The following is a 24,042-nucleotide window of genomic DNA, read 5'->3' as shown; positions in this document are numbered from 1 at the left end:
AAACACTTCGTCCAACGCTGCTCTAGTTTGTTGATCCCTTCCGAATAATAGGATTTGTCCAAGTCTGAAAAATAGCCATTCGTTTCTGCAATCACCTCCTCGTTTGAATAAAATCTTTTTCCCGCCAGCCATTTCTTCATATTGGGGAACAAATAGTAGTCCGAGGGAGCCAAGTCTGGAGAATAGGGGGGATGTGAAACGAGTTGGAACCCTATTTCCATTAATTTTGCGACCACAACTGCTGAGGTGTGAGCTGGTGCGTTGTCGTGATGGAAAAGGACTTTTTTGTGGGCCAATCGTGGGCGTTTTTCTTGCAGCTCGGTTTTCAAACGGTCCAATAACGATGAATAATATGCACCTGTAATAGTTTTACCCTTTTCCAGATAGTCGATGAGGATTATTCCTTGTGAATCCCAAAAGACAGTCGCCATAATCTTTCCGGCCGAAGGAACGGTCTTCGCCTTTTTTGGCGCAGATTCCCTCTTGGTAACCCATTGTTTAGATTGTTCTTTGGTCTCAGGAGTGTAGTGATGTATCCATGTTTCATCCACAGTGACGAAACGACGCTTAAAGTCCTGCGGATTCTTCTGGAACAGCTGCAAACCGTCCTTGCAACACTTCACACGATTTCGTTTTTGGTCAAGCGTGAGCAATCGTGGCACCCATCTTGCGGATAGCTTTGTCATGTCCAAATGTTGATGCAAAATATTATGTACGCGTTCATTCGAGATGCCCACAGCACTAGAAATCTCACGCACCTTCACTCTTCTGTCATCCATCACCATATCATGGATTTTATCAATGATTTCTGGAGTAGTAACCTCAACAGGGCGTCCAGAACGTTCAGCGTCACTTGTGCCCATATGGCCACTCCGAAAATTTTGAAACCACTTATAAACTGTTCTAATCGAAGGTGCAGAGTCACCATAATGTTTATCAAGCTTCTCTTTAGTCTCCTGAGGCGTTTTGCCTTTCATAAAGTAGTGTTTAATCAACACACGAAATTCTTTTTCGTCCATTTTTTGAAAATCACTCGACTTCCTCGATTCAAACGAATGCCAAACACAAAGAAATAAACCGATCTGGCTGAAACTTGGTGTGTGTTCTTCCAAGAGATGCTACTAACTAAACATAACCTCGATACGCGCCAGTGGTGCTATCTCTCTGACTTTGCACGGACTTTTCAAACGACCCTCGTAGATAGACATTTTATTTTTTGAACTTCCCAACTTCTGTTAACCATCACTTCTTACATTTAAGTAAAGTTATTTGGCCAATTTTTTCAAACGAGGCTTAACGTCCAACTACCAATTAGGTATCGTAGACAGGAGCGGAAGCTCAGACTTCACTGTAAACAATTTTTTGCTAATAAATAAAAAGTAGCACTACGCGGGATTCGAACTGGTGATCTCCCACTTACAAAGCCATGCTTCTATAATCACTAGACCAATAATCGCCCACTACTTACTTTATTGCAATAAAATAAAGAAGAAATTTTTAGCCAGTCATTCAAATTGTTTAAGGAAGCTGAGAAATCTTGAACAGAAGTACTAAACAACTCAAAAGTTGCTAAGTAATTTATAAATAACATCGAAAATAATTTAATTGCACAATATTTTGATGTTTATCTCGTTAATTTGGCATTCAATATTTATGAATTAATTCACTTCTTAGTCATACAAAGGTTAATTCATTTTGATAAACAAAATAAAACAAAATTACTGTTCATTATTTTTGGTGACTGAATCATAGTTTCAATAGGATGAAAAATTAATGCCAGTTTCAGTCATGATAAACTTTACTATGTCGAGATTTCGACCTAGGGACTAGGTCCATCTTCAGGGCTAATTTACAATGTACTGTTTTACATCATTAGAGGGTTGGCGTGTCTTCTGTCTTATCTGTTCATTAGGGTGTTTCAAAAAATGATGACTTTTAAATTTTAAAGAGCGCCGGGTGGAAAATCTAAGTTCATTTAAAAACAAAAATTTTCGTCCGTATTAGAGCGAAATCGATTAATATTGATTGATTGATTGTAAATTAATTTCAAATTATAACAATAAATGCAAAATATTCCCTAATTTAGACGTTTCAGTAACCAAAATTATGTTTTTTAAATTCTGTACGAAACAAATAACAAATGAAGTGATTTTAACGTTAATTAATCGAAATTTTTCAAAAATGTATATTTTTCTTAATATATTTTTTTTTAAAATACAGCTTCTTTAATTATTCATAACTTTGAAAATAAAATGGCCATTTAAATGATTCCAACTGCATTGTCTTTGTAACAAATTATATTTAAATAAAAAAAAAAGCAAAACAAAAATCTTTTGATCGATGGTAGCGATCTCTAAATATTAATCGATTTCGCTCTAATACGGACGAAACTTTTTGTTTTTAAATGAACTTTGATTTTCCGCCCGGCGCTCTTTAAAATTTAAAAGTCATCATTTTTTGAAACACCCTACTGTTCATGAACATTCATGAAACTGAAATTTTTTTTTAAATAACTGAGTTTTCAATAATTAGTCACTAACGAAAATTTACGTTCCAATTACAGTACAACCTCGATTAACCAGCCATCGGTTAACCGGGATTCGGATTAACCGGGATCATGTTGAATCATCATAAGAACACCTCAGATCGGCGCCGAAACAAAAGTTAATTTTCGGTGGAGACAGGAAAATTTTTTGTCTTCCGATGTACCATAATTGTAGGCGTGGTAGCAACTCTTTTATACCTGATTTTCTTGAAGGATCATTATGTATGTATGCAAAAAGCCAAAATATGGTGCAATTAGTACTGAATTTCTTGGGATTTACCACGGGCTTACAAAAGACCATGGGATTTACGTTTGGTAAATGGTTGATTTTCAACTTCACGGTTATATGTAATATTTTTATGGATAATTACCGGCATTATTTTAATCTTCCCAGAGAGCAGCCTAATCTCAAGCTAGTCTTCAGTGTTGAATCAGTTCGTCCTACAGAAAACATTTTTCGTTTGCCCTTTTGATCAAATTTTTATTTCACCTACGCAATGGAATCCGTTAAAAAATAAAAAAGAAGGATTGCCGTCTAAGATAGGAGTTGATCTCTGGGACGAAACAGTAATGTATTATGTAATACTGTGTATTCGGTTTAACCGGGATTTCAGTTTTCCGTCGTGGGTATAGCCGGAGGTCAGTCCGGTTAATCGAGGTTGTACTGTAATTTAAAAATTAATCTTACAAAATTCAAGATTATGATTTTTGAAAAAAAGGTTGTGGCAGGAGAAGAGATAATTAGACGGTGGTTTTAGGGAGGAATATTTTCAATAAAAAATATTTTTTAAATAAACATTTAAGGGTTTATCTCAACCCAAACATGAACTTAAAAAAGCAAAATTTGAAACACAAATTATCTGTAGACAAACGACGTTTAAAGCAATACTGTTAAACTAAAATCTAAAAACAGAATATTTGTACAGAATGTGTTGCGATCTATTGTGCACTAAGGGAATTAAGTATGGTTATTTTCTGCCTATGGGGTATTTTTAGTAAAAGCATTTTAATTTTATTTTTCGGTATTAGAATAATGGATATTTAAGTCCATTTTAATTTTATGTCAAGAAAGACAGACGCTCTTAATTCTGAGTGTGACAGATTATTGTGATTTAAGTCAAAAACATTTATATTACTGAAAACATTTTAATTTTTCCTTTCATAAATAAAAACGCTATCATTAGACTTATTTATAATTACAGACAATTTAAATTTTCTTCGTATCTAAAAATTAGTGATTACTAAAATAAGAACAATAAAAACTAGTAGTTTTGAACTGCTGTAAAAAATAAAAAGAATTCATAAAGCTAAGCACATTTGGCAAATTGAATAATATTTGAACAGTGAAACCGCTGAAAAGATCACAGTAATAGATTATCTAATCAGGTAAAGAATACCAAATAAATGAAAAAAGTATAAGATATTCTCTCAACAATTGGACAACAGCCTCTTTAGCAAGCATGATGCCTAGAGAGCAAAGATTGGGTTTGCCTTTCCACCCAAGGAGAGGTAGTTCAAGACTAACACCTCTAATTCAGATAGTACAAGTATTCAACAGTCTAGATATAGTAGCCACTAACTGTTTTTAACCCCTCAATAGAAACACAGCCTTATCTAACATATTAAAATGCCGTTAAAATTATAGTAAATTATTATTCCAACTTAGGACAAGTGGAAAGTACACAATAAAGTTAAATAATCATGATCGATTAATACGCAAAATAGATCCTCAGTTGGATTGTGGGTAATTTTGATTACAAAAGAAAGAGGACCTGGTAAATATTCTTGTTGAATGCCCATTTTACAAATCTATTGGAGAGTATTTACTATTCTGATAATGTAGGGGAGTATATTGAAAAATTGTTGAATCCAGACACTGTCAATTCGGCTCATATTCTGTACAAATATGTAACATGCATTTTGAAATTAAGACATTTTTCTCAATATAAGTATGAATAGTTTTATATAAATTTATTTATAAATTTGGTTAAAGTAATTCATTTATTTAATCTGTATTTGTATTTATTAATTTTTGGTTTGTTTATAATTGTATGCGATTAATCTGTACCAACACCACCATGCTCCTTTGTATGGGGTCTACCCCTATAACAAATAAATACAATAATTGTAATTGAATTGACTAAAAGCTCTCCTCTCAAGATAAAAAGCCAAAGCGATCTGATAATCTTAAGTGTAAGCAGGTACTTGTTCTCAAAAGAAAGAAAGTGGGTATTTGTTTTCAAAAGTGCAACGCTAAAACTAAAGATCAAGTTCATCATCAAATAAAAACATTCGTAAAAGACCTTTACAGAATTCATAGACTTCTACCTCCGAAGAGACTGTAACCCTTCCAAAAATCACTAGGATTTTAACAGTTTTTCAAACAAAAACTGAATTCACATAAAGAAGTAACCAATTTTTAAGTATTTTCAAAATAAATTTGACGTGAGAATCGCAAAGTAAATAGTTCAGTAGATCCTACACATGTTATGGACCTGATCATAACGCTGTTCATCCCAAATCTGAGCTCCTATAACATTCTACAAAGCTATAAACGGAATTGATTGGGGCCTGAGCTGGAATTAGCAATACAAACCTTAGGTAATAAGAACGAAAGCGCTTTTCTTGTGACCTGTATTTGAAAAAAGATAAGCATTTTTAGCCTTCGGTAAGAGTAAATCGTGAAGAGTAACAAATTTGTTTTACAAGTTAATATACTTCTTCACAATTTGCCTAATGAGAACTTCAAAAATCTCGCACCATCACTTTTTCTAAAAGCCATTGTTATACATAATAATAAGCATATAATTAATAGACTTAAACAAACTGTTGCTTGATAAATGTATTTATTATGTCAAATATAGGCCCTAATTTATCAAAGTCAAAAGTATAATTGATTTTAAATGTATAAAATAGGCGCCTTTTATTAGATTGTTATTTAATTCTGAGTAATGTATTTTAAAATAAGAAAATGAATAAGAAGAATAAGAATGAAAATGGAATATTGCGCATGCTTAGTGTGTGCCCGTAATCTTAAAATTACAATAGTTCAATGAAGAGTGCAGGTCTGCATGCAGTCTGACTCGAGGTTACGGTGAGTTCGTTACACTGACTAGGTAAACCTTGTGAAAGCGTTATTGGTGTTTAATAACTAAGTTTGTATTCTTCTACTTAATAAACATGGTCTTAGGTATGTATAATATAAATTAGCTTATTTATAAATATACTGAAAACAAGTTAACTAATTTGAATCATATTTATATTCTAGAAGTACATAGTTATTCTATTGTTGAATCATTCTCAATTCCAATTAATTTCATTCGTAAAAGGTGTTTTATTATACGTTTTAAATATTTATCTAAAATTTAAGCAATTTCGTATAAAATTAAAATTAATTCCTGTTTAAAGTATAAGAAAATAAAAATAAGTTAATGCTGTCCTACTTAATAGCATTGTTATAAATTCTGCCGGCCACGTATATACTAAATATATATGTACATGGGCGTAGCCAGCCAAGTTAGGGCAGGCAGTTTTAAATTTTCAAGAATTATAGGAAGTAAAAGTGAATGAAAAGTAACATTGCTATTGATAACCCAAAATTTTTATTGAATAATTAAAAAGTTCTTAGTTAATTATGGTAAATTTACAACCATTGTCTTTACTTGCTATTTAATTAAAATCATTGCACAACTTTTCTGTGTTCACACATAATAGCTGCCTTCTTTGTGGCCAAGTCGCAATCCTTTGCAGAATGTTGATCGGTGACAGAAAGTAAAGTTCAATTTACTTTAAGCTGTAATCGTTGATACAATTCTTGAACTGGCATGTTTACTTACGGCTTCTACGGTAAAAGATACAAAATCCTGTCTATTTCTTTTATTTATGATAAGTTATAAGTTACATATGCGAGGGATGTAAAGATAAGTAACTAATCATTCAGATGGGGTTAAGAATTTCAAACATCCCTTTACATCAATTTGCCGGAAGTGAAGGTTTTCCTAATGACGTCCACATCCTGTTAAAAATACTTACATGACATCCTCAAAACAAAGATCACCATGATCAAAGCACGAAATAATGATTTCAGAACAGACAGACGGACAAGCAATTTCTCGTAATTCCTGACTTCATGCACCGAAAAGTTTTCCCCTTGAAAAAGCGGTTAACTCCGGTGTAACTTGCATTAGTTATTTTTTTCGCATGGGAAGATTCTACGCTCTACTTCTTCATAGACTAGACAAAGCTATTAAGGTGACCTTTGCACCGTGATCTTCTACTTTGAAATTTGTACTTTGTCTTACTTGTTTTCTTCCAATTGAAATCATTTACTTTAAAGGTTAATGTAAATCTAATAAATAATAATGATAATATAATAATAATAATAATAGATCTTTAGTATTTTCGTACATACGTAAAGTATAAACATAATGATGAAAAGCGTTCAGACGACCGTCAAGAAGGGTCTTCTACGAAACAAAAACTAAAACCACCAAGAAAAATGAACATATTAAAAGTAAAATAAAATAAGATACAACTAAATAAGAAATAACAAAAAAAATTGTACCAGAAATAATTTATTTTTGTAAAATAACATTTAAATGAAACATACACTGTTCTCCATAAATGTTATAATAACCTAAGCATAAAACAAACAAAATTTGTAAACAAACTTGTTTGTACATCGAATTATATTAAGTAAATCTTAGTATTTATTGTTGCATTTAATAATTGAATTCTTTTGACTAAATCGTACATGTTAAGTCAGGCTTTTCTACGAACCAGACTGATTCTACATTTTCCAATTAAATAATTAATGAATTCAATTTATTTTATTTACTTTTTTTAAATATAAAAAAAAATTGAATAAATAAATGCATCTCATTGTAAAGACGTCTAATAAAGGGGAGCTAATTTGACTGTTCTGTTGGCGGTATGAAATATCTACTTTCTGCGGATTTATCGTTTTTAAAATTATGCACAACTTAGTACGAGTACATTTAGTTAAATTCGCTTTAATATCTATTCATCCCAATTTGGTACTTTGTTTTACGTTTATATTTATCATAATCACAAATAAATGGTCATTTCTGTAATGATTATATTTAGTCGTCATACTTAATCATGACTTGATTGATTTAATTAATCATGATTAAACTTTAGGCGTTAGTTGTGACTAATTATGTTTTGATTATTCGTGGTTAATTTATTAATAAAGTTAATAGTTTCTGTTTTTGTTTTAACTTTTTTTTAACCAGATTTTTAAACGAATAATTTTATAAATTACTTGATAAAATTAAAATAAATGTTAACTTTACCAAAAATGTTGCGTCCTACTTACTTAAAGGAATGTTAGTAATATTATATTATTTTAATTCACTGCATAGCTAGCTATTTATAAAAGTTACATCTTTAAAATAAACATAATAATATTATAAAATAAAATATATCTGACGTAAACACTAAAACAAGTTCCCATTATTATTTTCAAGGTTCTAGCAAACACTTTTTTTTATTAAAACCCAGAATGTTAGAATATTTTCTTATTTTTTTTTTAAAAAAAAAAGCAAGTTTGTAAAACAGTGCGAGGGTCGTTTGAAAAGTCCGTGCAAAGTCAGAGAGATAGCACCACTGGCGCGTATCGAGGTTATGTTTAGTTAGTAGCATCTCTTGGAAGAACACACCAAGTTTCAGCCAGATCGGTCTATTTCTTTGTGTTTGGCATTCGTTTGAATCGAGGAAGTCGAGTGATTTTCAAAAAATGGACGAAAAAGAACTTCGTGTGTTGATTAAACACTACTTTATGAAAGGCAAAACGCCTCAGGAGACTAAAGAGAAGCTTGATAAACATTATGGTGACTCTGCACCTTCGATTAGAACAGTTTATAAGTGGTTTCAAAATTTTCGGAGTGACCATATGGGCACAAGTGACGCTGAACGTTCTGGACGCCCTGTTGAGTTTACTACTCCAGAAATCATTGATAAAATCCATGATATGGTGATGGATGACAGAAGAGTGAAGGTGCGTGAGATTGCTAGTGCTGTGGGCATCTCGTTATGAACGGGTACATAATATTTTGCATCAACATTTGGACAAGACAAAGCTATCCGCTAGATGGGTGCCGCGATTGCTCACGCTTGACCAAAAACGAAATCGTGTGAAGTGTTGCAAGGACGGTTTGCAGCTGTTCCAGAAGAATCCGCATGACTTTAAGCGTCGTTTCGTCACTGTGGATGAAACATGGATACATCACTACACTCCTGAGACCAAAGAACAATCTAAACAATGGGTTACCAAGGGGGAATCTGCGCCAAAAAAGGCGAAGACCGTTCCTTCGGCCGGAAAGATTATGGCGACTGTCTTTTGGGATTCGCAAGGAATAATCCTCATCGACTATCTGGAAAAGGGTAAAACTATTACAGGTGCATATTATTCATCGTTATTGGACTGGTTGAAAACCGAGCTGCAAGAAAAACGCCCACGATTGGCCCACAAAAAAGTCCTTTTCCATCACGACAACGCACCAGCTCACACCTCAGCAGTTGTGGTCGCAAAATTAATGGAAATAGGGTTCCAACTCGTTTCACATCCCCCCTATTCTCCAGACTTGGCTCCCTCGGACTACTATTTGTTCCCCAATATGAAGAAATGGCTGGCGGGATAAAGATTTTATTCAAACGAGGAGGTGATTGCAGAAACGAATGGCTATTTTTCAGACTTGGACAAATCCTATTATTCGGAAGGGATCAACAAACTAGAGCAGCGTTGGACGAAGTGTATAAGCCTAAAAGGAGACTATGTTGAAAAATAAAAAAGGTTTACCCCAAAAAATTAAGTAGTTTTTATTTTTGCACGGACTTTTCAAACGACCCTCGTACATTACACTAACGTCCTAGAGAGATGCATACCCTCTCTAACCATCTCGGGAACAACGCTAAAACAGATTTTATTGAAACAGAAAAAATTATTAAGGTACATGTGTCGTATAAATGTTATACAATATATTCGCAGTCAAATTTTACAATCATTACATTAACATTATAAATACGGTGACCATTATTTTTGTATCAAAAAACAGGACAAGGAGGAAAAAAAACCTATAAAAACCAATGGCCAAATAATATGGCCCATGTTCAACCGAAACTGAGCGACTACTTGCACTATACACTTATTAATTAGTAACAAAATGTAAATAGTAACTCTTGTAAATAGAAAAAATAGTCAGTCTTTTAAAATCACAACAAAATTTTGTTTTAATGTCACATACTTTAAAACTATACTAACGACAATAATATACAAATATATCTAATTTTCACAATATGAAGATCAGATCTTAACAAAATCATACATAAATCTTCGAAAAAATATTCATATTTTCATTAATTTCATTGAGTATAATTAAAATTTCATTGAAAAACAGTACAAAACAGTACAAATGAATAAAAAACAGGACATTTATGCTTAAAAAAAAAGAAGGACAGCGTCTTTCAAAAACAGTACTGTCCTGCCAAAAACAGTACGAATGGTCACCGTAATTATAAAGCACCTATGTAGCCATTTAAGTTCGGGAAAAGTTTTCTTATATTTGATAACAAATGAAAGTTATGAGTAAGGAACAATTTACTTAAGAAAACTTTCAGTTTTAATAACTTACAAAATTACTTTTCTAATTATACAGGGTGATCCATTTAAAACGCACCAATCGCTAATAACTTTTTAGGAAAGCGAAATTTCGAAAAAACCCACAAAGTAAACTATATGTTTTTTTGGGTCTAGTTTTCAAATTTTCCACCCCCAATGCTGTATCTTTATTTTTGGCGGAGTTACGGCCAAAAACCCAATTGGGGTTTCATAAGGACCACTGATTTTGACAATGATTATGAAAACTACATAAAAAACTATAAAAAGTGCCGTTAACCTGGTTTCGATATCCCTAATATTTGTCGAGATATTTAAGATCAAAGTTACAATTTTATCTATTCGTGATCGGTTTTCAATATTAATTTTACACCAGATATACGAGGTGTGTTCAAAAAATAAGGTGAATTTTCATTTTTCTTAAAAAATATTTATTTATTCATCGATTTTTATTTTGTCTCCTTCAAAGTAGTCCCCCTCAGATATAATACATATGTGCCAGCGTTTTTTCCAATCCTCGGAACAGTTCTGATATGCACTTTTTGGTATGTCCTTGAGCTCTCTCAGCGATTCGGTTTTTATCTCCTCAATCGTCGCAAATCTCCGTCCTTTCATGGGTCTCTTCAATCATGGGAACAGGAAAAAGTCGCAGGGCGCCAAATCTGGTGAATACGGTGGCTGAGACATGATAATGTCATTCAACAATTCCTGAGCGATGCTCATGCGACGGTTTTTTTGATCAAAATTCAGCAATTTTGGAACGAACTTCGCTACTACACGCTTCATGCCCAAAATTTCCGAAAAAAATTGCAGGACATGTGCCAACCGATATGCCGACAACCTCAGCAACTTCTCTAATTGTGATTCGACGATTCTTCTCAACATTTTCATCGGTTGTTGATGTGCTGGGGCGTCCAGGGCGAGCGTCGTCATTCACATCTTCTCGACCTTCTGTGAAAAGCTTGTACCACTTGTAAACATTTTTTTGACACAGAGTACTCTCACCGTACGCCACTCTCAACATTTCATGTGTTTTTTAACACTTAATTCCATTTTTTACACAAAATTTGATGCAAATTCGTTGATCCATTTTTTTCGACAGAAGAAAATCGCCGAACTCGCAAAACACTTGTCTTATTTATGCCTCTAACATACAAACTAAACATGCTATATAGCTACAACTTTGAAAATATGTTCGAGACAAGTGTACCAACATAAAAAAAAAAGACAATCGAAATTCGAATGTACGTAGCCCGCGAAATTTGAAAATTCACCTTATTTTTTGAACATACCTCGTACACGTTTTGGAAGGTCCTCTGACTGCAAAAAATGTTATTTGTGACGCAAAGAACAGAAATAATAATAATAATAATTGAAGATTTTAAAACATAATAGTGTAATGTAATGGTTATGGGTGAATCAGGATAAATTTGTTTTATCATCAAATAAAAGCAACCATCACATCATTTTAATGTACCCAGTATGCAAGACTTCTTCACCTATGATTACGGTAAGAATATCTAGCCAGGGAGGGGCAGGTGTTGGTCTAGTGGTCAAGAGCTTGGCTTTGTATGTGGGAGATCCCCAGTTCGAATTCCGCTCATGACTATACTTTATTAATAAAAGTATTATGATTTTTTAAGTAATAAAAATGACTGCATACGTGGAAAAAATAAGGTGGGAAAAACTATACATAAAAAAAATCCCTGCTAGAATGGAATTATTCGATTGGCCAATCAGTGTTACCAATAGTTTTTATTAGCTGGTGAAATATATAATGCAGGGTGAGGCCTAATTCTGTCGCCTATTCCATTTCAAAAGTAAATAATAATTCATCTAAGTTGAAACTGGTAGACGTGGTATGTAGGTAGACATTAGGACACTAATACCCCCACATATACTTAGAAATATTTGTTTAAAAACATCTGGCGTGAACTAGTGACTCATATTTAGTACAGGAATGATTAAAAATTCTATTTACAAAGTATATTTATAAATATTTATTAGCTGAGGAATGTATATTTCAGTTTAAGGTCTACAATTGGTTGAGATGAATCGATCGCCTTACAACTGTGTTCAGTTCTAGTTGTCTCTAGTTTAATGGGCAAAGATAGAAATCATTTTCACAGATATATATATCTCTCTCTGCCCAAAGTTTGCCCGACCAACTGTGCCTTTAAACGCTGATAGAACTGTACGAGTACATTGTGATCACGAAACAGTTTTAGTTGGTGCTTCGTGCTTGTGTATTTCGGAGACTTTCCACCCAAAAATATATGTATTTACGAGATCTGTAAATTAAGTAATGAGACCGATTTTTTTAAAAAAAATTTATTCAAAAAGAATTACAATTCTATATTGTCACCTTCAAAATAACTTCCTTCTGAAGCCACACAGCGCTGGAGACGTTTCTTCCACTCCTCATAGCAGTGCTCGAACTCCGATACTGATGTAATGGGTTCAGATGACTTGAAGAGGAGGTTTATGATGCGGGAATTAGTTAGAGATTTTAATGAGTTGATATTCGGAATATGAATTACGAGTTTACGTAAATAATTAAATATATATATTTTAACAATAATTTAGACGTTTGTAAAGATATACTACAATAATTTAAAATGATTTAAATTGTAACTAGAATGCACAACTATAATGACGTTAAATAGATGTATGTTTAAATACTTAGATAGGGACGCGCTCGCGGTGTAACTCGCTGGTAGAATCTTGATGTTACGCTGGTAAAATACTGAAGAATAATCATCGACTGATTCCCCACTTCCTGTAGAGAGACCATATATAGCCATCACCACACATTGACAAGTCTTGTAATTACGGGTCACACTCAAACATCTCTTGCCGTGTGTTGACCCTAGTCTTGAATAGGCCGGGTGACAGGCGTTGGAAGTTATCAAAGGGCTGTAGCCAGGTATTCGGTCTTTTGAGTGTTTGTAGCCAGGTGGTCACTGTATACTGACCGTTTAATGGCCCTTTTGAAAGCGGTGTGTCTTTGGCGGGCGGTCCCTTTTTGCCCGTGCACTGACCGCGGCACTAGCGTCTGACTGGCACCACTAGTTATAATTTTTATAATTAAAAATTATATATTTTTCTTCTGTTATCACATCACACTGAAATAGCCTTCAGCTGGTCGGTTGAATGTTTTCGACTGTCCCAAAAAATGAGTACCCTTGAGGTGATTTTTCAACTTTGTGAAGAGAAAAAAGTCACAAAGACTTTCAAGTCAGGCGAATAAGGAGGCTGAGGAGCCACAGGAATGTTTTTACTGGCCAAAAACTCTGGTTTATTGAAATTGCTGTGTGACAAGGAGCATTATCGTGATGCAACACCCACTTGTTCTTGATGTTTGGTCTCACACACGAATGACCCTTTTTTCGAAGTTTTTCAAGAACCTCTCGGTAAAAGTGTTTGATTGACCGTTTTGATCTTGAGGTAGAAACTCTTTGTGGACGATTCCGTGGATATCGAAAATAAAAACAAATCAGCATGCATTTGATCTTCGACTTCGCCATCCTTGCTTTTTTGTGGGCCTTGGAGAGGTTGAAGTGTGCCACTCCATGCTCTGGCGCTTGGTTTCTGGGTCGTACTCAAACATACAAGACTTGTCACCAGTAATGACACGTTCCAGAAAATGGGACAGTCGAAAACATTCAAAACGGTTGTAACCGACCAGCTGAAGGCTATTCCAGTATCGGAGTTCGAGCACTGCTATAAGGAGTGGAAGAAACGTCTCCAGCGCTGTGTGGCTTCAGAAGGAAGTTATTTTGAAGTTGACAATATAGAATTGTAATTCTTTTTGAATAAAATTTTTTAAAAAAATCAGTCTCATTACTTAATTTACAGACCTCGTATATTTTTTCTTTTGCGTTTTTAAGATAATTAAGAATTGTTTGTTTTCTTTTAACGAGGAAATCGCAGAAAAAATTCATACAATTAAGGACAAAATACAGCCATACCAATGAAGGTAACTTCTAAGAAAGAAAAACAAGTAATACAGATGTTATCAAGAAAACCATGGTTTAAGTGAACCTCAGCTATTAAAATCGTTGTCAAGACTTTAACTAAGTTGACAGCTAATCAGGCAGTTTGTGGAAAAATAATTTACATAGAATCGAAAAGAGATCTTCAACACTTTGAACAGACGAAGATGTAGGAGAAGATTTCAGATGTATAGTGTTGATTTGTCCATGGTATGAAAAAGACTGAAGTGCTTTTTGTAGCTGGATCATGTAAGCTCCTTACCGGTGCAAAGATACAGAATAAAGCAGGCTTTTCTTTGTAATGCTTAGGTTTCTTATAAAATGCTCTGAAAAGAGTTATTATTTATGGAACATTTTGACATGTGTTGTTTGAACCAGTTTTAAATTGTGAGGCAATATGATGAAGGACTTTAAGATTGAAAAGGATTGAATTCTTCTGACTGTTAGAACGCTTCGCGGAGCCACACAGTGTTCCATAAGTGCAGATTGGTCTCAAAAGTATTTTGACTGGAGCAGATAAATAAGTTAAAAGTGTTTTATAACCACTTAAGTTATGTGATGAGGCATCTATTTATACGGCAGAATTACTCGTAGTCGCTATACTGATGTCACTGAAATATATGTGCTCCTTGTCAGAGAAAAAGTTTCTAATTCTAAGTGATAGCTTGAGTGCACTGCATAGATTAACAAACTAGCACGGACTTTGTAAGATGAACCATATTATTGCGGAAATAGTAGAGCGTTTAGCACTTCTTAAAGAGGAGAACGTTTACGTTCACTTTCTTTGGGTAAGAGAACATAGCGGTGTTAAAGGGAATGAAGTAGGTGGATACACTCGCTAAAGATCCCACTGAAATTGGAGGATTTGAAAAGTACAAAGTCCAGTGTCGGATTTATGAGGAAGAATAACCAAAACCGCATTACAAATGTGGCAAACAGACTACAGAAATAGTACGAAGGGTCAATTTTACAAGGGTATGGTGAACCAATTGCCTAAAAGACCTTGGTTTAAAGGTACAGGCATGAACAAAAGATTGGTTACTACAATTAAGCAGATTGAGAACGAACCATGCAGTCTACGGGTCGTACCTACATCGAATCGGTAAACGAGCTACTCCGTTGTGCGAAAAGTGCAAGGAGGAAGAAGATTTTAAACATGTCGTCATGGAATGCCCACTTTATAAGAAATGAAGAGATACAGCTGTCCATCTCGCTGAACAAAAATTTGAGTGCCCCATTTAGATACTAGCACGGACTTTGTAAGATGAATCATATTATTGCGGAAATAGTAGAGCGTATAGCACTTCTTAAAGAGGAGAACTTTCTTTGGGTAAGAGAACATAGCGGTGTTAAAGGGAATGAAGTTGGTGGATACACTCGCTAAGAGACTTATTCCCATTTTTTGGATCTAGTAAGCGAACCCTCCTCTGCTAAAGAGGTTGCGGACTTTCCCTATTAGTTCTTTTTGCGCTACTATCTTCTTTGGGGACTCAAGGTTCCAAAGGTTTCATATTGCAATCGCTCGATTGCAACACAATCGAACAACAAGTGAGAGGTCGTTTCCTCCTCTTCCTGACACAATCTGCACATCGGTTCCGAGCTAATAAGCCCCCACCTTGTACAGAACTGCTTCCTGAACAAACCATACCCTGTGAATAGGCCTGCAATAAGAGTAATCTGATTTCAACCCAACTACAGGGTCTCTTTGGCACTTTACTTACACAGTAAATGTTAAATTAAGAAACATATACAGTACAACCTCGATTAACCGGCCCTCGGTTAACCGGAATCTGGATTAACCGGGATCATGTTGAGCCCATCATAAGAACACCTGGATCGGCGCCGAAACAAAAGTTAATTTTCGGTGGCGACAGGAAAAATTTTTTGTCTTCCGATGTAACATAATTGTAGACGTGGCAGCAACTCTTTTATACCTGATTTTCTTGAAGGGTCACATTATGTATGTATGTATTTAAAAACCCAAAATATGGTGCAATTAGTACTGAATTTCTTGGGATTTACCACGGAGTTGATCTCTGGGACGAAACGGCTTTTTAATTTACATATTTTCACATAGGCATCTTACTGATGAGTTTACCTATGCACCCGTATAATACATAAATGCTTATATACGTACATATGTACATTCATAGGTACAAATATACTATGTAATACTCTGTATTCGGTTTAACCGGGATTTCAGTTTTCCGGGGTGGTTATAACCGGAGGTCAGCCCGGTTAATCGAGGTTGTACTGTAATTATTTTGATTGTTTTATTTGGGCCAGCATTTGAAAGATTTTTGAAACAGCTTCTTCGTTTTTATGTACTTCTTTTTAGACCGAGGATTTTAGTGATAATTTGTATATTGAATTTTTTAAAAACCCCTAAAATTGATTTTACTTTGCCTTTATTATTTTCATATTTCATCTAGTTCCACATGTTTCGATTTTCTAGTCATCTTCAGTGGATCTACGTATATACAAAGTGTACTTAACAAATATTTTCTATATGAGTAATTATTTATAAAAATGGCTTTTTCATTGAAATTTTTTGTTATTCAATAATTTTTGTTCTTGTTTTATTTGTTACTTGTAAGCAACATGTTTGTTAGTTAGTTTGTACTTGTAAATAACACTTACTTGTTAGTTGTTCAAGTAAATAACTACTACAAGGAAGCCTAACTGATAGAAACGCAGCCCGCAAAGCTTATTGTGGTACTAGTTTCGATTCTTGGTTTTGGTTTTAGATTTTAATTAACAGAATAAAAAGAAATGCACACTAAAATGCATCGTTTACGAAATTTAGAATATCAGATCAAATTAATCGGACTTAACTATCTAAGCACCATTTTTTCTGGAAATACAAATCGAACGCTATAAAAAGCTGCAAATTATAACTGCGAAAATTCGCTCTTGTCCCTTGGAAAAAACCTCTTTTGGAGATATCAATTCCTCTTGAATGTTCATTTAAAAAAAAAAAGAAGTTTTTAGATCAAAAATACAATTATAAAAAGTTTTCACGATAAGGTTACGTTATGGAGTCAGTATAAGAAATCATTGGAATTATCGGGTATCAGTTAAAATGTTAACATGATTTGCTCTCATGCAACGTTGCCTTAGTTCACCTTTGGATTACACAAGTTGTACAACAAACACTAGCAAAAATGACCTTCCCCTAGATTGTACATCCGGCGTAAACCATCAGCCGGGTTAGTCAATACTACTGCACTATTATACTACACCTATTTTTGAAGAGCAATAGCGGTATTATTTCTCAATTTAAATTGTGTACTGCACAAACAGTGATGTATACTCTAGCAAACACCTTTTTGTTGTTATTACTTGTTTTCGTACACTAAGTTGGTTTGAAACTATTCGATTCGCATTATTATTATTTTCGATCATTACAGCCTGCTTGTTTTGGAAGGGGTCGGGCCAAAGGTGAATTTACGCTACGTAGTTTGGGGCCCGCTCAATTGACAACATAAATAAATATGAATATCATAAATGAATACAGTTGAACCTCTCAATAACGGACACTTGCGGGGGAAAGCAAAGTGGCCGCTGTTTGGAGGTGGTCGTTAGAAGGAGGTAGGCAAGTTTCATAATGAAAAAATATGGGTTTTGTTCCAAACATCTATTTAAAAATTGTCTATTATTAATAGATTTAAAAACGTACATAATTGCATAATTATTTAGCTATATGATATGCATCAAGTTTTTCTTAATTATCCAAAAAATTTATCAAAAAACTACATATTATTGAATTAATTAATAATTTTTATAATAATCATCACATTTATTCATAACAATAATTTATGGTAAAATTATCATCATACTATCATCTATTATTAGAAAAATAGAACAAACCTTTCGGCAAGTTGACGATGGCTCCGATTTGGTTTTTGCAAAATCTTCCAACACATTTATTTTCTCTTCTAGAGTTAACCACTTACGTTTGAGAGACATATCGGAAAAAATAATATTGTTCGTCCAAAGTAATATTGAAAAATGATTAAAATGGTACAAGATGTATGGAGCTTATACAGGAAACTTTATGAAAAACCAGAAAAAAACAAAAACTTGAGAGGGGATAATTATTTTGATCACCGCGTCAAACGAACTTTTATTAATAAGGTGGTCGTTGGTGGGAGGTGAAACATTTAATCCGTTCCCCAAAATCAATGTCCGCGGTGGCTATGTAGACTGTCCGTTAGATGGAGGTTCTTTTATATAGAAAGTGTATAGGGGTAAAACGGGGAAATCCAAAAACGGTCCGTAAATGGAGGTGGTCGCTAGTGAGAGTGTCCTTTATGGCTCGACTGTATCTGTATTCTTTAAAATTATTTCATAAAAATATTTTAAAACTGCCTGAATTTAGACTGCCACATATAATTGGTAAAGAACTAATAAATAAGAAAATATATTGGTTTGATACGTCGAAGAAATTATGTTGCCATTATCGAATTAATGTATCAGATAACGAGAGAATAACTTTCTGAATGGGAAAAGAGTTTAGATAAGTTATTGAATTGTATTGAAGCAGATGTAAAAACAAAACGCAATAGAAAAAGGAGTTTTTAATGGACTACGAGGTGTGTTCAAAAAGTAACGGGAATTTTTAAATTTCGCGGGTTTGGAGAGTCTGATTGTAAAATTTTTTTTTTATTATGTTGGTACACATGCCCCTGAAGTACGATAAAATTTTCAGTAATATTCATTGTTTACTTCTTAAGTGGCAGCCGTTAAGGTTAGACGTGTTTTTCGAGCTTGGCGATTTTTGTTTGTTAAAAAAAATGGATCAAAGAATTTGTATTAAATTTTGCGTAAAAAATGAAATAAAGTGTGTGAAATGTTAATAAAGGCATATGGTGAGTCTGCTATGAGTAAAACAAGGATTTACGAGTGGTATAAGCGTTTCCAAGATGGCCGCGAAAACGTTGAAGATGACGAACGACCTGGACGTCCAAGCACATCAACAACCGATGAAAACGTGAAAAAAGTGAAAGAAATGGTTATGAACGATCGCCGAATCACAATCAGAGAAGTCGCTGATGATGTTGCCATATCAATTGGCTCATGCCATGAAATTTTTTCGGATGTTTTGGGTATGAAACGTGTGGCAGCAAAATTTGTTCCAAAATTGTTGAATTTCGAACAAAAACAACGGAGAATGGAAGTTGCTCAAGAGTCACTCAATGAAGTCGACAACGATGCGGATCTACTGAAACGTGTTATAACAGGTGACGAAACATGGGTTTACGGATATGATGTCGAAACTAAGGCTCAATCGTCCCAGTGGAGGCATTCTGGATCGCCAAGACCGAAAAAGGCTTGACAAGTGCGGTCGAATGTGAAGGTTATGCTCACTGTGTTCTTCGATTTTAATGGCATAGTGCATCATGAATTCTTGCCACAAGGTCAAACAATCAATAAGGAGTACTACCTACAAGTTCAACGCCGTTTGCGTGAAGCAATCCGAAAAAAACGCCCGGATTTGTGGCAAAACAATTCATGGATTTTGCACCACGATAATGCACCTGCTCACACTTCATTGCTTGTTCGTCAATTTTTGGCCAAAAACAAAACTTTAACGATGCCCCAGCCTCCATATTCGCCAGACATGGCTCCATGTGACTTTTTTCTATTTCCAAACATAAAGAGAACATTAAAAGGCCGTCGTTTTACAAGCATAGATGACATTAAAAGCGAATCGCTGAAAGAGCTGAAAGCTATCACAAAGATCGAGTTTCAGAAGTGTTTCGAGGATTGGAAAAAGCGCTGGCACAAGTGTATTGTATGCGAAGGGGACTACTTTGAAGGCGACAATATTAATGTAGATGAATAAATAAATATTTTTTTCAAAAAACGAAAATTCCCGTTACTTTTTGAACACACCTCGTATATCCCCAAATTAAATTATAACTATTATTTTTTTATTTTTACATCCGTTTACATAGTTGTACAATACAGATGGGGTGGGTTTGACAAACAAAAACAAACTAATCAATAACAAGAAATAGAAAAATTGAAAATGAAAAGTATTACTTTTACAGACGAGAAAAAAAGAAAAAGCGATTAATGTAATAAAAATAATGATAATAATAGTACAATGCAATATAAAATAAAATGAATTTAACCAAAATAATACTAAATAATAAGGGCAATGGATTTAAAAAGATAACAATAATATTTTGAACATAAATGTTTCCAGTAAGTGATTTACAAATCCAAATATACAATAATTATGAATTAGTCTACAACACTGTATTATTTATTCAATAAAAATGACCTCAGTTTTAAAAAGTTGCAAACAAAATAGAATATATCATAAATTTGCTCCACTTTAGAGATATATAATAACTCATTCACATTTCTGAAGACGTATTTATTAATATATTTAATTCTAAAGTGCCCGTAGAAGGGACACGACCAAAAAAGATGATGTAGATTTTCTACACATTGATGACACAATTTACAACTTTCATCAAGGTTGATCGTATACTTGGTGTTATCTATATATACTCTTAAATTTTTTCCTGAGGCTAATCGCAGCTGGCTAATGGCTCTCTTCATTGCATAGGGAGCATTAGCAGATAAATAAAAATTGTGACAATCAATATATCTAATGCTGTTAAAGAGTGCACTAAAAGAGGAGTTAGCAGCCCGGTTACAATCATAATTATACAGAACGGCACGATAATCATTTAATATTTTATGTTTGTTGCTCTTCAAGTGAGTCACATCTAGGTTATTCCAAACATGGCCGTGACCTGCCTCAATAAATAGACATTTCAGTTGCGAGACCCAGTTGTGTTTGACAGAATTACTAGAGGATTTATCTAAAGAGAGAAGCTTGTCGAAACCTACTTTAGGAAATCTATTATTAGGCATGTTTAATAGTTTGATTAGCCAGCTGATAGCAGACTTAAAAACAATAAGTTTCAACCTGATTTGCCCTGTCTCTAAACGAATCATATAACTTGGAGTGTTAATAGGCCAAAAAAATAAAGACTTAAAAAATTTAGATTGTATAATTTCAATTTGGTCACAGTATCGTAACGCCCAAAGTTCGCAACCATAAAGCAAAACAGAACAGACTGTACTTTCAAATAATCTGAGTAGGGAGGGCCATGAATTTAATTTTGATTTAGTACAAGCTCCTCTCAACATATTCATTGCAACGACAGACTTCGAAATCATATCTTTGCTTGCTGCAAGGAAAACACCTGAGTTCGAAAATGTTATACCCAAATACTTCTGAGTGGCGACTATCTCCAGAGGAGCACCATTATAATAGAATGCTTCTTTACTCTTCTTATTACGACCTTTCTTAAATATTAACATTTTAGATTTACTAACATTGACTTGTAGGTCGTTCAAACTGCAATAACGCTCCAAAGCCGTTAACTTTCTTTGCGCTTCCACTGCCGTGTCCGAAAGTAGAATGACATCATCTGTATAAAGCAGTGCTGCCACTCCCGTTCTGTGATCTAAACTGACGGGGCTGCAGTTATTATTCAAAAGAAACTGATCCAAATCGTTTATAAAGATAGCAAAAAGCAATGGGGAGATAGTATCTCCCTGAAGCACCCCTCTACAGACAGACACCTCCTCAGTATAGGAATTACCAACTTTAACCCTCAAACTAGACAAACCGTACAGACCTTCCAATATCCTGATCCATTTTGCACTGATGCCGTAAGAGAACAATTTATTCCATAACAAGGTGTGGTTAACGCTGTCAAAAGCCTTTCGAAAATCTATAAATGTGGCATAAATTTTCCTTTTATTTTTTAATAAATGAATTAAAACTGCCGCGGTAGGACAGTTGTATAAGGGTTGATCGTCAAAAACTGCACGAAAAAGCGTAACGTTGAAAAACACCCAACTTTGACAATTTTTTTCTCTTTTTCTATAAAAGATAAAATTCCCAAATTTTCTTTATAATATAGGGCAAACCCTCCTTTATAACTGTAATTTTTTCGTAATAACATAGATTAATTAGTTTTCGAGAAAAACGATGCGAAAAATGAACAAAAATTACATTTTCAAAAATTGTTGTTGTTCTTCTTCTTCTTCTTCTTCTTGTTGTTGTTGTTGTTACCTTTTTTGTAAACTGCGTAGCGCCTAAACGCACGAACCGATTTTCATGAATGAGGTGTTATTCGATTCGGACTTTTATGTAGATGTGCCTTTTGGGGGTCTCGACGCTGTACATCGAATAGGAGAGGAGTTAGCCCCCTTTATGTAAGGCCCCCTCCAAAATTATTATTACTAATTACTCTGTAAATCTTAGCCCGATTTTGAAATAATTTGGTAGGATGATAGAGTTAGGGCTTCCCTACGTAACATTAAAGCGGCGATCAGCTCTTACACTTGTTAAGGGAAAGTATAGCAATCGTTTCAAATTATCGACACGAGAACCGATTGTCATGAATGAAGTGTCATTCGAATCGAAATTTTGTACAGATTTGCACTTTAAAAGTCTGAACGCTGTGCCTCATAAAGAGGGGAGTTTGCCCCACCCAAGTTAGGCCCTTTCTAAAACTATTTTTACCAATATTTCTATAACGCTTAGTCCGATTTTGATAAAATTCAGCTCGAATAAGTTGTTAAAGCTCCTCTACTTGGCTGTGAAGGACCATCAAGCTCTTGCATCTACTAAGAGGAAGTACTGCAATCGTTAAAATTATCAATGGGTGAACCTATTTACATTAATGAATTGTTGTTCGATTCAAAATCTTTGCCTTTTAGGGAGAAGTACTGTAATCGCAGTTTATTTTTCTTACTCCTCTTAAGAGGAAGTACTGAAATCGCAGTTTAATTTTGCTTTTTACGTACAAATACCTTCCTATTTTATTCAAAACGCTTTCTCAAAAAAATTGTTATTGAGGATGGCAACTATAATCATTCTTTAAAAAGATCTCTCCAATGATAGTTATGGTTCCGACTTAACACCTTATCAGGTTATAATGATAGAATTGCTTATTCTAAATTTTAAACAAATCTGTGAAGCAGATAAGTAACTTTGTAAAATAGACAAAAATGAAAATCTATCCAAAAGGTACAAAAATCTCTTTAACAAAAACTTACAGTTTAAAATGTTAAGTATAAGTGTTGATTAAACGCCAAAAGGTACAGAAATCAGCTAGTACCCAACATTTCATTCAAGCTTAGTTGATATAATTTAAGTAATTTTGCTGCATTAACTTTTTCTTCACATTTTTTTAGAAATTATTAGATGTCACAGACCCTTATGCTGGCCAGATCATTCATAATATTATTTTGTTATAATTATGATAAAATGTATATTATATCTTCGTTTTTAAATAGGTACTTTATTTTAACTCCATTTCAAATTATTCTTTGGATTTATCTTTAATATGCCCTTTATTCTTAGTAGTCACATATACATTCATGTTAAAGTAGAGAAAAACAAAGTTAGAGTCGGCTACTGTTTAAATTTGAATCACGGATTTAACAGAATATTTCAGTCTTGAATTCGTCTTACCGAAATATTCGTGAGCACAAATAACTCACAGTTAATAACAAGTAAATTATTCAACAATTATTCATTTCTCAATAAATTGTAATTTAATTTAGTCTCCCTAATTTTACTTATAGCAAAATACTGGAATAATTAGCTGCCCTAAAAATATGCATATCTTATTTATTTTATATTACATATATACAACATTGTGAGAAGAACAGCTACATTGAGAGTGTAATTGAAACTATATTATTTGCGATAAAGCCAGATAATTATTACCTATTATTATAAACGTTTGACTACTACATAAAATAACAATTACTTTAATGGAAGAATGAACTTAAACCGACGATTTAAAAAAATAAATAAATAA

General features: G+C 33.8%; 1 protein-coding gene across 1 annotated transcript in view; it reads left to right on the top strand.

Annotated features, from left to right (window-relative positions):
- The first annotated feature begins 5,577 nt into the window (after window positions 1-5,577).
- Window positions 5,578-24,042, top strand: part of LOC141461714 (uncharacterized) — a 36,802-nt gene continuing 18,337 nt past the window's right edge. The window contains exon 1 of the mRNA XM_074142981.1: window positions 5,578-5,735. Within this exon, the coding sequence (XP_073999082.1) occupies window positions 5,726-5,735 (10 nt within the window). The 5' untranslated portion in view covers window positions 5,578-5,725. The remainder of the gene's footprint in view (window positions 5,736-24,042) is intronic.

Source organism: Rhodnius prolixus, unplaced genomic scaffold (genome assembly GCF_049639745.1).
Source record: "Rhodnius prolixus isolate KJV_2025 unplaced genomic scaffold, Rpr scaffold_12, whole genome shotgun sequence".
In the NCBI taxonomy this organism is placed as follows: domain Eukaryota; kingdom Metazoa; phylum Arthropoda; class Insecta; order Hemiptera; family Reduviidae; genus Rhodnius; species Rhodnius prolixus.
The sequence above is the reverse complement of the archived record's forward strand: the minus strand, read 5'-3'. Positions and strand labels throughout refer to the sequence as shown.